Consider the following 15077-nt stretch of genomic DNA (forward strand, 5'->3'; position numbering starts at 1 on the left):
AGTAACACACACGATGTTGGAGTCAGGAGTAGGTAACCCACAGGGTGTTGGGGTCAGGAGTAAGTAACACACAGGGTGTTGAGGTCAGGAGTATGTAATACACAAGGTGTTGGGGTCAGGAGTAAGTAACACACAGGGTGTTGAGGTCAGGAGTATGTAACACACAAGGTGTTGAGGTCAGGAGTATGTAACACACAAGGTGTTGGGGTCAGGAGTAAGTAACACACAGGGTTCTGGGGTCAAGAGTAGGTATTAGGTACCCCACAAGATGTTGGAGTCAGGAGTAAGTAAGTAACACTGAGAGTGCAGGGGTCATGATTAAGGACTGCACAGAGTTCAGTTTCCAGGATTGTTTAAGGCCAAGAGTTCAGTGGGTTAGCATTAAGTAATGCATAGAATGCAGGGGTCAGGATTAGGTTACGCACAGAGTTCATGGATCAGGATTAATTAACGCTAAGAGTTCTGGGGTCAAGATTAAGTAACTCACAGAGTTCTATTTACTGAATTGTCAGTTATCAATCAGCCATCTCCTTGCTGGCTATGTTGTCAGACGGCCGCTAGAGATGGGGCATGCCGTGTACAATCTTGTAGTCAGGCTTACAAAGGAGGAAAGAACTTGGGGAAAAAGTACTACATGTATAACAGTTTTGTGCCCAGAGTTCAGCTTTAATAAAACAACTTAAAAAAAGATTGTGAGACTCATCAGTACCTTTGCTGTTTCCTTGCAGAATACATCACCTTCTCCCCTGAGACCACCTATCCAGAGCTGTCCGTCACTGATGACTTCCTAACCCTCATGAACCAGCCTCCTCCCGACATACCCATGCCAAGCAATGCCCGTTTCGAGACTGAACGTTGCTGCCTTGGCCTCCCAGCCTTCACCCATGGCTGCCACTACTGGGAGGTGGAGGTGGGAGATGGACTGGAGTGGGCAGTTGGCGTTGCTTCTCCACAGCTGCAAAGAAGGGGTGATGCCTACATGTTTCGCCCCCAGACGCTAATTTGGTGCATCGCCCGATTCACGGAGACATTTTCCGCCCTAGACACACAAGAGAATCCATTGCCCGTGGTGGGAGGCACCTTGCAGAAAGTCGGGGTCTACCTCAATCTGTCAGGCCCAAGGAAGCTCACCTTCTATGACCCCCGGAGCTGGGATATGCTATATTCCTTCACTGATGTGGGTCAGGAAAGAGAAAGTGTTGTCCCATTCTTCTGGCTCGGCAAAAATGGCGGCAGAATGCAATTAAAACGTAAAAATGATGGTTTGGCATGACACCAAAAGATACTGAACAAATTGAGTAGAGAAATGTACAAAGTGAAGTAATGCACATCAACCAATGAGGTGATCTCTCACCAAACCAGCCACTGTAAGGACAAGAACGTAAAGGCAAGAATGTAACTATTCAGTGTTATTGGCTTTTCCACGTAAATTGCAACAGGTTCACTTTAATGCTGGTTACACTTATCTTCGATTTGCTTCGATTTGCTCCTCAACAAGAAATTGAGAATAAGAAACCCTGTGAGCTCTATAGGCTGCAATTAGGAATTAACAAAAGGTTAATGACTATTTCCCCGCACTGGTGGGACAGCCTGGGTCCCTAAGCAGCCAATCCCCAAGCCTCATCACTGTCACATGGGAACAGTTGAAAGCTCCCCAGACCTGAAAGCTTTTTGTTTCACTCCTGAAAAGGTGGTGGGATGGAGGGTAATTGGGGAAAGGTGGGCATGTGTTGTTGGGAAGGGGGGCGTAAAAGAAAACCGGTTGATATGACCTGCATGGGCAAAGCACAGGTTCACTTTAGGACCAGTTCTCAACCTTTTCACCACAAAGGAACCCTTGCCTTGAAATAATTTTTAGGTGTCAAAGAACCCCTGATCAGTAAGTTGTAGAACAGGCATAAGTAGAATATTGGACATCCATAGCAGATTATTTTACAACACCCCCTGCTCTATATTGGCAAAAATAATTAAATGAAACAAATAACGGCCAAAAAAAGAAACAAAAACTGTGAAAATAGTAGTGTCCCCTTACATTGGTGGTCAATGGAACAATTCCCCCTTCGTAATGGTGACTTGGAAAAGTAGGAAGGAAGGAGAACCCACTGTGCAAAGAAATACAAGTCTAATATTAGACAATAAGATGTTTATTGGAAGTGGAGCACAAGCACATCAAGCCAACATGTTTCAGGGAAAGGACTCCCCCTTTTTCAGAGCTATCTGTTGGTGCCAGCTATTTAAATGGAAAGGTTTCCAAGCTGGTTACCTATTTGCAAGGTATCAAAAAACAAATTGGCAATGTGACAGCTGTGGTTGTTGGGGCAGCATAGACCTGTTCGCCACTTCTAATAAGCAACTTTTTATCTACCACTAAACCCGTATTTCATATGGATGCTAGGCACCTATTCCCTCCTACTTTACCAAGTCTACATGCGGAAATAACCATAAGGCGGTACCAAAAGGGCAGCAGTCCAGACCCCAAAGGGTTCATCGCCATTATCCAATAGTGGGCACAACCTACTAGGAGAAACTCCTCATACTCACACACACTACCACTCATCTACAACTAGCGACTGATCTAGTCAGTCCAGCACAGTCTTCAGCATGGGCTGACTGGCAACTTCTGGCCCAGGGGGCAAGTACAAATCAGAGGTCCATGGTGCAGCGATTTGGCCCCCTTCCCACTCTCCCTGTTCCCGGCCTCCTCCTGACCCCCATTCCAGGCTGAAGCTCCACTCCAGGTATTCTCTACTCACCGGCTGAATCGGGGTTCCCGACCTGGCCAGCAGGGGGTTGTTGGGGGGAGTTGGGACAGCTTGGTTAGGGCTGGAGGAGAGTGCCCAGTGGGGCATGGAAGCGGCCTCTGCTCAGACACAGTTTACATCATCCATGCTGGGGGGGGAGGCCTGCACTCTGTCCTTGTTTTCAACCCCCACTCAGTAGGTCAGCAGCAGGAATGTTTTACTTCTCTTCACCAGAAAACTTTAGGCATGTCTGGCAGAAGCAGTGCAACCTTTTTACGGGGCATCAGAGTGGCCCAGGGGGCAATTTCCCCCCTGCCCCCTGGCCCAGTCCTCCCCTGGTCTTCAGCACAAACATTGTACCCTTCATAAGGGTGGTCAGTTGTCTTGGAAAATAACGAACGCTTGATGCACAAATAACTCAGTTGCTCTAATAAGTGCGCTTTTGGATATTATTATACGCCAATCGCAACCAATGCCATTGTGCTAAAAAGCACAGTTCTCAGCTCCTTTGTATAAGGTAATGGAGCGCGCTCAGCAGTACCCAGTAATACAGACACAAAAGCTGCTATCACATTGGATGCTCTTTAGAATGTAGTGCTTAAAGCATTGAGCTCTGTTTATTTATGGGACAACAAAGGGACAATAGCAGGAAGTTATGGCTATACAACATCAACCAATCTGTTCCAAATGTAATCACACTTGTATACATTCAAATAAATAATAGAAAGGGGAGTACATGATCGTAAATGAGCAGAACAGCGTGCATGGCTTCATGCCTTTGGCCTGTGGAAATCTGCACACCATAGTTAACAATCAGACCCACGTGTAGCGGAATTCGTGCCTAACCCTACACAATGACACCAGCGTGTAGAACCGTAAATGCTGCTCTGATCAAGCTCGTGCATGTATTCCCGCCACTACTACTGGTGTGAATCCCATTCAGCAAAGCTCAGAGAACAATGCCTAATAGGATTATACTGCTGTTCCCATAGACGTGAGGCTATCTGCAGGGAAAGAGCCATGCTGTTTCCTCTATGGTGATCAGGCACAGTAGAAAGACATGAGCGTGTATCCCTTCATAAAGGCAGATGGATATCAAAACTATATTCATTCCACACCACAATACACATAGATCTACTGGCAAACAGACCCTCGCATGGAGTGTTCACCGGCGGAGATGTCTATGTAGAGAGAACGTGTCTACACATCTAAGAGAAGGTTTTCACTGCCAGTAGCCTTTCCTCAATGCCGGTTCGCCCGTACATGCTCTAATGAGGGTATTGCAAGCAAACCGACAACAGGAGCCGTAATGACAAGCTAAATAAAAGACATCCAGAAAAATGTCCACACAAGTTCTAATAACATTTCCACAATAGCGTAGAAGTGACCCCTTCTATTTGTGGTTATCGTAGGTGGGAGATCAATCAAACATTGCTCACTGCTTAACCCCTTTACACCCAGCCCCAGTGTCACTTTAACCCTTCAACTGGATTATTACACCCAAGGGATGGTAAGGACTGCCTGATCACATGCCAATGTGAATGGCTGTCAAAGTGGTCACAAGATTGGGAGATGAACCTGTTGGTTCCCAATTACTAGAGACTGGATCACTATACTTGGAGCACATTTTCAGCACAAAAACCTCAGCCGCCCGTGGATGAGTATGTGCGGCCTACATCCTTTCTGACACACATGTACTTTCATGGGAAGTGAGAACATAAGGAACCCCTATCAACCTCTGGAGGAACCTCAGGGTTTCATGAAGCTTGCGTTGATGGGCTTTTGTTGAAGCAGGTTTTGCATGGCCATACAAACCCGCTTGAAGTATGTTAAATGCAGGTCAGAAGGGGGTCAACTGCAGGTGAACTCATCGGTCAATGGACTCTGAATGTTCTCAGAAGGGTCTCAAACTGATGACATTGACACAAGCCAAAAGCCCATCAGGCCCTTAAAGAGAATTCTATTTATTAAAAGTGCCTTTTTTAAGAGAATCGCTTGTGTTGCCCCACACCAACCAGATCCAAAGTTACATTCATCAGCTGCCGTATCTAAACCAAAGCTGCCCATACACTGGCCAAAGCTGGCCATAGAGGACATTGACGCCTACGTTGACCATGTGCTGATGTTTTCTGAGACAGTTACTCATGACCATGGACTGTGAGCCAAGTGAAAATTGTCCCAGTGTTGGGAAACCAACAGCAATCAAGAAAAGCCTTCTAACCATGCCAATCATTTGGTTCTCTGGGAATTTTCTTTCGGTACTGCCCCATAGACAATGGACCAACACCTGATCTATCCAGAGATCGCCATCTAATGTCTGTGGGTACCTTCAAACCCAAAACTCATGATAACTTTTTTTTTGTTTTGGGATAGCGCGGGGAGGGGTTAGATAGATATGTCAGATTTTAATACCTGCCTGTGACCCTCCGTAGAAGATATTTCCTTCGCTTTCCATTCCAGTGATCATACAGAAGGTGATAGAAATCTTTCTAATAGGGTCACTAACATTTGAGTAGATTTCCCTCTCTTCCTATATAGTGACTAAAGCAAGAATTGAGGGAAAGTATCTCCGTTGGGACAGAGATGCCAAAAAAAAAATGGACATATGATATCCTTGGAGATGGACTTTAAAGGGACACTTACTTTGCCAAAGTATGGGCAAAATTTAAAAAAAAAAAATGTATATATATATATATATATTGTAGTTAAATTTTCGCCAGAGTGGTGACGATTTTTGGCGAGCCAGCCGTGATGAAATGCAGCCGGTTGTAGGTCAGAATTCTTTCTGTCAAACAATTGGAACGTAATAAATACAGACATAGGTGACACATAATATTCTTGGAGATGGTCTTAAGGGACATTCTCACTAGGCATGAGTCAGGGCAAAAGGAAAAAAATATATATATATGTATACACTGTATATACAGGGTATATACAGTATATATATATATATATATTTATACAGTATACGCTCCATTTCTAAAATATTGGGATGCCTGCCTTTACACGCACATGAACTTTAATGGCATCCCAGTCTTAGTCCGTAGGGTTCAATATTCAATTGGCCCACCCTTTGAAGCTATTAACAGCTTCAACTCTTCTGGCAAGGCTGTCCACAAGGTTTAGGAGTGTGTCTATGGGAATGTTTGTCCATCCTTCCAGAAGCACATTTCTGAGGTCAGCCTTTAAAGTTGGAGAGAAGGCCTGGCTCGCAGTCTCTGCTCTAATTCATCCCAAAGGTATTCTATCAGGTTGAGGTCAGGACTATTTGCAGGCCAGTCAAGTTCCTCCAACCCAAACCTCATCCATGTCTTTATGGACCTTGCTTTGTGCACTGGTCTAAATCATTTGGTGGAGGGGGGATTGTTTTTCAGGGGTTGGGCTTGGCCCCTTAGTTCCAATGAAGGCAACTCTTAAGGCATCAGCATTCCAAGACATTTTTGACAATTTCATACTCCCAACTTTGTGGGAACAGTTTGGCGATGGCCCCTTCCTGTTCCAACATGACTGTGCACCAGTGCACAAAGCAAGGGGTTCCAGGGGGCGTGCGCACGTTTTGCCGGAGGCTGGATTGCACGCTGATTGGCTAGAGAGGGAGCCAATCAGCAAGTCCGGTGAACCCAATATCCGCTGGCCTTCCGCGATCACCGAAAAACAGAACAGCGGTCTGCTGATGCAAACAAGGCAGATTGCCATTCTGACAGGGAGAAAGACAGAGATCTTGTGTTCCTGCTAAGCAGGAATGCCAATATCTGTCTTCCCCCAGCCAAAGCACCCCCCCTCCCCTCCACAGTTAGCAAGCACTCCCAGAGAACACATTTAACCCTTTGATCGCCCCTGATGTTGATCGCCCCTGATGTTAACCCCTTCCCAGCCAGTGTCATTAGTACAGTGGCAGTGCATATTTTTTAGCATTGTATTATTACTGTAATAATGTCACTGGTCCCCAAAAAGGTGTGAAAAGTGTCAGATTTTTCCACCACAATTTGAGGATTAAGGAAGACCTTTTTGCATAGGTCGAAACGCGTCGGTGGTCCTTTTTTATGTGTGATGATCTGTAAATGTGACCTCATTTTGGTTTTATAGCAATGTATGACAATCATATATCTTGTAACCAGAGCTCATAGCTTACGGTTTCGATTTTTAATGGATTTTATTAAATCTTCAATAAAAATGTAAATCTTTTTATATACTTATAGTTTCACTTATTTTTGCTGCCTGAAAACCCCTGAGGGTCCTTTCTGTTTCTCTGATGTTAACCCCTTCCCAGCCAGTGTCATTAGTACAGTGACAGTGCATATTTTTTAGCACTGTATTATTACTGTAATAATGTCACTGGTCCCCAAAAAAGTGTCAAAAGTGTCAGTTAGGTGTCCGATTTGTCCACCACAATGTCACAGTCCCACTATAAGTCACTGATCGCCGCTATTGCTAGTAAAAAAATGTAAAAAAAATTCCATGAAAATAACTCATCATTTGTAGACGCGATAACTTTTGCGCAAACCAATCAATATATACTTATTGAGATTTTTTTTTTTTTTTACCGAAAACATGTAGCAGAATACATATTGGCCTAAATTGATGAAGAAATTCAAATTTTTTTACATTTTTTTATTGGATATGTTTTATAGAAGAAAGTAAAAATATATTGTTTTCTTTTTCAAAATTTTCGGTCATTTTTTTGCTTATAGCGCAAAAAATAAAAATCGCACAGGTGATCAAATACCACAAAAAAAGCTCTATTTGTGGGAAAAAAAGGACATCAATATTATTTAGGTACAGCATCACACGACCGCGCAATTGTCAGTTAAAGTAACGCAGTCACAAAAAATGGCCTAGTCATTAAAGCGGAGTTCCAGCCTAACCGCACACTCACCTATCCCACGGTCCAGCGATGCGCCGTCTTCTCCCTCTCTGCTCCGCGGCGCCGGCATCACTGATGTGGGCACCCGGCTGTGACAGTTTGCGGCTTCACAGCCGGGTACTCACTGCGCATGCGCGAGTTGCGCTATGCGTCGTGATTGGCCGTCAATCTTCTGGGACCTCTGACATGTCCCAGAAGATTGCAGGGAGGGAGGGAGGGAGAGAGGAGAACTTCCGCTCAGGGTGCCGCGGCACTCCTAACGGAAGTGGGAGCGGGTACCTGTCAAAACTAGGTACCCGCTCCCCCCCCCCCCCCAAAAATGACATGCCAAATGTGGCATGTCAGGGGGTTAGGACTATTTAAAGCGGAAGTTCCACTTTTGGGTGGAACTCCGCTTTAAGGTGGTAAAACCTTCTGGGGTTGAAGTGGTTATGAATGAGTACGATTTGACTTGTAGAGGAAATAGAAGGACCACCGGACAAATTGGCTATACAGTAGTCTGAAAATAAGCCCTGTCCCGAAAATAAGACCTAGCGTTATTTTCGGAAATAAGCCCTAGTTAAAGACATGTAATCTATATTGTAAAAAGATTATATAATGTGCAGTGTGTCTCTCTCTGTAACTTTATTGTAGCAAATACCTTATTTACCGCGCCGCTGGGTGCTCACGTGACCCACCAGAGATCTTCTCCTCTCCTTCCGGCTGATGTCAGCAGCCTCTCCCTCTTCAGTGCTCCGAGCAAGGAAGAAGAGCTGTGGCGGATCACGTGAGCGCCCTGCAGCGCTCTAAATAGGATATTTTTCACTATAAAGTTACAAGACGAGACACACCGCACACTATATAATCTATTTATAAAACAGATTACATAATTTTACGATGCGTTAACCAAGGTTTACATTTGAGATTACAGAATGTCATGATGCTGACTCCTGAGCTGATGGGGGGAGAGAGGGAGAGAAGACAGGGGACACAGGGACTTTTTAACCACTTGCCGACCGCCTCCTGTATATTTACTACGGCATGCAGCCGGTTACAGGCAAAGTGACGTAGTTCTACGTCGCTCGCCAAAGAGCCTGTAAGGGGCGAAAGCGCGCCGCCGCCAGCGCGCTACCACCCCCGCTCGTTCCCTGCCTAGCCAGTGCGTGTGACTGGCGGCTCCGGTGTCCGCCGGCCACTCGCGATCTCCCGCAGGAGAGGGAGAAAGACAGACGGCTGATGTAAACACAGCCGCCTGTCATTCTCCCTGAAGTAAGCACAGAGGCTATGCGATCCTGCTATATAGGATCGTATGTCTCTGTGGTTACTTCACTGGCCACGCCCCCTGACAGTTAGAATCACGCCCCTAGGGACACACTTAACCCCTTGATCACCAATAAAGTTAACCCCTTCCCGGCCAGTGTCATTTTTACAGTAACAGTGCATATTTATAGCACTGATTACTGTAGTAATGTCACTGGTACCCCCAAAAGTGTCAAAAATGTCGGTCAGGGGTTCGATCTATCTGCCACAATGTCGCAGTCGCACTTTCCTGTAGTTAGTAAATGCAATAACTTTTGCGCAAAGCAATCAAAATACGCTTATTGCAATTTTTTTTACCAAAAAATATGTAGCAGAAAACAAATTGGCCTTTAATGTTAAAAAAATTTGATTTTTACATTTTTTTTTTTTGAGAATTTCATATCAAAAAAATGTGAAAAATATTATTTTTTTTAAAATTGTAGCTATTTTTTGTTTATAGTGCAAAAAATAAAAATCGCACAGGTGATCAAATACCACTAAAAGAAAGCTCTGTTTGTGGGGAGAAAAGGACGTCAATTTCATTTGGGTACAGCGTCGCGCGACCGCGCAATTGTCCGTTAAAGTCACGCAGTAAAAAATCGCAAAAAAAACCCTGGTCCTTTAGCAGCCAAATCCTCCGGGGCTTAAGTGGTTAAAGGATCAGGATATTTTTTTTTTTTCTTTTTTTTTTTTTTAGGGTTACAACCAATTTAGGTTTATTTTATTTTTTTTCCCCAATTTGCTGTCAGAAATATTTTGATAAATAAGACATTTTCAGTTTTGCTCACCGTGCTAGGCAAAATTGGCTTTAAAAAAAAAATGCTTTTTTTTTTTGTTTTTAATTCATTTTATTTATTTAACCACTTCTGGACTGGAAGGATTTGCCCCCTTAATGACCAGGCCATTTTTTGGGATTGAGCACTGCGTTACTTTAACAGACAATTGCGCGGTCGTGTGATGCTGTACCCAAATAAAATTATTGTCCTTTTTTTCCCACAAATAGAGCTTTCTTTTGGTGGTATTTGATCACCTCGGCGATTTTTATTTTTTGTGCTGTAAACAAAAAAATAACGACAATTCTGAAAAAAAAAACAAACAATAGTTTTCACTTTCTGCTATATAACATTCCCAAAAAAAAAAAATTAAAAAATCAAAATGTTTTACCATTTTAGGCCAATTTGTTTTCTGCTACATATTTTTGGTAAAAATAAAATCTCAATAAGCGTATTTTGATTGGTTTGCGCAAAAGTTATCGCGTCTACTAACTACGGGTAAGATTTATGTCATTTTTATTGTTTTTTATTTTACTAGTAATGGCGGCGATCTGAAGCTAGCCTAAAGGAGAGTGTAAAGTCAGACTGTATAGCGTATGGTTGGGTTTATAGTGGCCATACACATAACAATCTGATTGAATAATTCTTCCCGAAATTGGATATAAATAATTATCAAAAAGACAAAACCATGGGCCATTGATCGATTTTGAGCAAAACTGGTTGAATCAATCAAAATAATTCTGATCGGTCTGGATGGAATATACAGTGCCTTGAAAAAGTATTCATACCCCTTGAAATTTTCCACATTTTGTCATGTTACAACTAAAAACTTAAAGCGGAGTTCCACCCAAAAGTGGAACTTCCGTTTTAGGGAGGAATAACCCCCTGACATGCCACATTTGGCATGTCATTTTTTTGGGGGGGGGAGCGGGTACCTAGTTTTGGAAGGTACCCACTCCCACTTCCGCTCGGAGCGCCACGGCGCCCTGAACGGAAGTTCTCCTCTCTCCCTCCCTCCCTGCAGTCTTCTGGGACATGTCAGAGGTCCCAGAAGATTCCCGGGCAATCACGGCGCGTAGCGCAACTCGCGCATGCGCAGTGCGTACCCGGCTGTGAATCCGCAAACTGTCACAGCCGGGTGCCCACACCAGCGATGCCGGCGCCGCAGAGCAGAGAGGGAGAAGAGCGAGGCTTCAGGCGGCCGCATCGCTGGACCGTTTGACAGGTGAGTGTGTAGGCTGGAACTCCGCTTTAAATGTATTTTATTGGGATTTTATGTGATAGACGGACACAAAGTAGCACATAATTGTGAAGTGGAAGGAAAATGATAAATGGTTTTCAAAATTTTTTACAAATAAATATGTGAAAAGTGTGGCGTGCATTTGTATTCACCCCCCGGAGTCAATACTTGTAGAACTTGTAGGGGTGAATACAAATGCACGCCACACTTTTCACATATTTAGTTGTAAAAAATTTTGAAAACCATTTCTCATTTTCCTTCCACTTCACAATTATGTACCACTTTGTGTTGATCTATCACATAAAATCCCAATAGAATACATTTAAGTTTTTGGTTGTAACATGACAAAATGTGGAAAATTTCAAGGGGTATGAATACTTTTTTAAGGCACTGTATGATCATAGCAAAATAGATAAATCGTATGTGTATGGCCCATCGAATGATCGTTTACAATCTTCCAGTTATATTTCTGATCGGACAGTATATCTATCGACAGGGCTTTTTTTGTCAGAGAATAGGTGCAGGAAATCCCCCTTTCTGAGTCACTTCTTGTCTCCGCCCCCTACCCACCTCTGAGCACCGTCCCTTGGTTCCACCCCTACCTACCTCTGAGGACCATCCCCTGGTTCCATCCCCTACCCACCTCCCAGTACTGCCCCTTTTAGAGAATACAGAACCAACTATCATTTTCTGGTGATAAGTAATTTGTATGAAATTTATTAATAACAAGAAAATCAGTAAAATAGATCTTCTGCAGCCAGCAACAATAGATCCCCCTCAGCAACATTGAACCTTCCCCAGCAACAATAGACCTCAACAACAATAGATCCCAGCAGCAACAACAGATTTCCCAGCAGCCAGCCCAGCATCAATAGACTCTCCAGCAGCCAACAACAGTAGACCCCCCTCTCTCAACAGTAGATGCCTTCCAGCAACAATTGACTCCCCCCAGCAAAATAAGCCCAACCAACAACAATAGATTCCTCACCAGCAACAGTAGACTGTCACACAAAAATAGATGCGCTCCAGCAACAATAGACCCCTCCTCAACAGTAGATCTCTTCCAACAACAATTGACCCCCAAGCAACATAAGCCCTCTCCCCCCAGCAATAATAGATTCTCCACCAGCAACAATAATTGGCCTGTCCAGCAATAATAGACCACCATGCAAAAATAGGTCTTCATCAAGAACAATAGATCCCCCAGCAGCCAGGATCAACGACCCTTCAGTACACCCCGGTACCCCTTGCCATTACATACATTCAGGGACGGTGCTACCACTAGGGGAGTTAGGCCATGGCCAGTGCCACATTCCTCTCCTGTCACCTCCTCATCCCCGGTTGATGTCACCACTAGAGCCGCCGTCCCCCCACACACACTGGTTCACCTGCACACAGCAGAAGTGAGTTGGGATCCTGGCACTGGACAAGGTCATTCATTGGATGATGAGAATGGCTGCTTGCTGTAGCTGAAGTCAGCCCTAAGCCTCCAATCCCTGCCTGTTGTTGCCCACCAGCATAAAGCTTGAGGTGGAGTCTGGAGATGTCGGTGTGGCTGGTCTGCAGGGGTGTACCGGAGGAGGAGAGAGAATGTCCGCTACAGGGGACCATGCACTGGCTGCAAGCCAAGATTAAAGAGTTCAGGTGCAGGGTGGAGAGGCAGCTGAAGGATGTGCTTCACCTGGCAGGGCCCCTCTCCCGTCACCTACCTGCAGTGTGAGAACTAGAGGCTACAGTAGCAGGTGGATGAACTCTGCTAACAGGTGGAACGGTGGAAGCACTTAGGCAGGTGGCGGGATTGAGCGGGGACTGACAGAACAGGTACTCTAACCATCTGCTGCTCGCTGTGTCCGGCAAGGCAGATCAGGTCAGTTCAATGAGAGGCAACACACATCACAGGGGGACATAGTCTGGACAGGGCAGTGTGTGCAGGAAGAGGGGCAGTTTGTGGGGGAAGGGGGTGTAGGGTTAAAGGGGGGCAGTGTATACAGGAAGGGTGGTGTAAGGTTAAAGGGGGAAGTGTTTACAGGAAGGGGGGTGTAGGGTTAAAGGGGGCAGTGTGTGCAAGAAGGGGGGCAGTGTGTACAGGAAGGGGAGTATAGGGTTAAAGGGGAGAAGTGGGTACAGGAAGGGGGGTGTAGGGTTAAAGGGGGCAGTGTGTACAGGAAGGGGAGTATAGGGTTAAAGGGGAGAAGTGTGTACAGGAAGGGGGGTGTAGGGTTAAAGGGGGGCAGTGTGTGCAGGAAGGGGGGCAGTGTGTACAGGAAGGGGGTATAGGGTTATAGAGGAGAAGTGTGTACAGGAAGGGGGGTGTAGGTCTAAAGGGGGGCAGTGTGTGCAGGAAGGGGGGCAGTGTGTACAGGAAGGGAGTATAGGGATAAAGGGGAGAAGTGTGTACAGGAAGGGAGGTGTAGGGTTAAAGGGGGGCAGTGTGTGCAAGAAGGGGGGCAGTGTGTGCAGGAAGGGGGTATAGGGTTAAAGGGGAGAAGTGTGTACAGGAAGGGCGGTGTAGGTTTAAAGGGGGGCAGTGTGTGCAGGAAGGGGGTATAGGGATAAAGGGGAGAAGTGTGTACAGGAAGGGGGGTGTAGGTTTAAAGGGGGTAGTGTGTGCAGGAAGGGGGGTATAGGGATAAAGGGGAGAAGTGTGTACAGGAAGGGGCATGTAGGGCTAAAGGTGGGCAGTGTGTGCAGGAAGGGGGGCAGTGTGTGCAGGAAGGGGGTATAGGGTTAAAGGGGAGAAGTGTGTACAGGAGGCGGGTGTAGGGCTAAAGGGGGGCAGTGTGTTCAGGAAGGGGGGCAGTGTGTGCAGGAAGGGGGGCAGTGTGTGCAGGAAGGGGGTATAGGGTTAAAGGGGAGAAGTGTGTACAGGAGGTGGGTGTAGGGCTAAAGGGGGGCAGTGTGTTCAGGAAGGGGGGCAGTGTGTACAGGAAGGGGGGCAGTGTGTGCAGGAAGGGGGTATAGGGTTAAAGGGGAGAAGTGTGTACAGGAAGGGGGGTGTAGGATTTAAGGGGGCACTGTATACAGGAAGGGGGATGTAGAGTTAAAGGGGAGGGGGTAATTATGTGCAGGAAGGGAGGCAATGTGTACAGTTTTTTTTTTTTTTTGGGGGGGGGGGTGCAAGTAGCTGGTCTTGCCTAGGCCGCAAAATAGTCTAGCACCGGCCTTGCATATTTTTAGTGCTTGAGGTGCTGGAACTGCATTCCCCCATGTTCCTGTTGAAAAAAGGCCCAGTCTATCAATATTACATTACAATCATATATAAAGTTGTTTTGTGTGTGGCTGCCATTAAACAGATGAAGTTGATCACCCACAAGCAGTCGCTGGATTGGCTCCTGAGTGGTGTCAGTTTTTGGCGAGCCAGCCGTGATGAAATGCCGCCGGTTGTAGGTCAGACTTCTATCTGTCAGACTATTGGAATGTATTAAATACAGACATAGGTGATTCAGGAAGAAACAACGAGATGTCACGTGTCACCTTCTACAAACGCTGCCTTCTACAATGTTGTCACCCCGAGGGAGCCGTTACTGGAGGCACGCTGAGAACAAAGAGCTGGAAAGATGTCATCTGTCAATATGAAATGTTTGACAATAAAGCTTTTTTTTCTGTCACAATATATTGCTTGTTTTTATTACAATATACAGTGGGTACGGAAAGTATTCAGACCCCCTTAAATTTTTCACTCTTTGTTATATTGCAGCCATTTGCTAAAATCATTTAGGTTCATTCTTCTTCCTCATGAATGTACACATAGCACCCCATACTGACAGAAAAACACAGAATTGTTGACATTGTTGCAGATTTATTAAAAAAGAAAAACTGAAATATCACATGGTCCTAAGTATTCAGACCCTTTGCTGTGACACTCATATATTTAACTCAGGTGCTTTCCATTTCTTCTGATCATCCTTGAGATGGTTCTACACCTTCATTTGAGTCCAGCTGTGTTTGATTATACTGATTGGACTTGATTAGGAAAGCCACACACCTGTCTATATAAGACCTTCCAGATCACAATGCATGTCAGAGCAAATGAGAATCATGAGGTCAAAGGAACTGCCTGAAGAGCTCAGAGACAGAATTGTGGCAAGGCACAGATCTGGCCAAGGTTACAAAAAGATTTCTGCTGCACTTAAGGTTCCTAAGAGCACAGTGGCCTCCATAATCCTCAAATGGAAGATGTT

The 15077-nt window shown here is 45.2% G+C and overlaps 1 protein-coding gene across 1 annotated transcript in view; it reads left to right on the forward strand.

The window, feature by feature from the left end:
• Positions 1-1350, forward strand: part of LOC309560024 (butyrophilin subfamily 1 member A1-like) — a 190818-nt gene extending 189468 nt beyond the window's left edge. The window contains exon 8 of the mRNA XM_082263523.1: positions 729-1350. Coding sequence (XP_082119649.1) covers positions 729-1273 — 545 coding nt within the window. The 3' untranslated portion in view covers positions 1274-1350. The remainder of the gene's footprint in view (positions 1-728) is intronic.
• Positions 1351-15077: the final 13727 nt, after the last annotated feature.

Source organism: Pelophylax lessonae (genome assembly GCF_965119305.1).
Source record: "Pelophylax lessonae genome assembly, chromosome: 7".
NCBI lineage: Eukaryota > Metazoa > Chordata > Amphibia > Anura > Ranidae > Pelophylax > Pelophylax lessonae.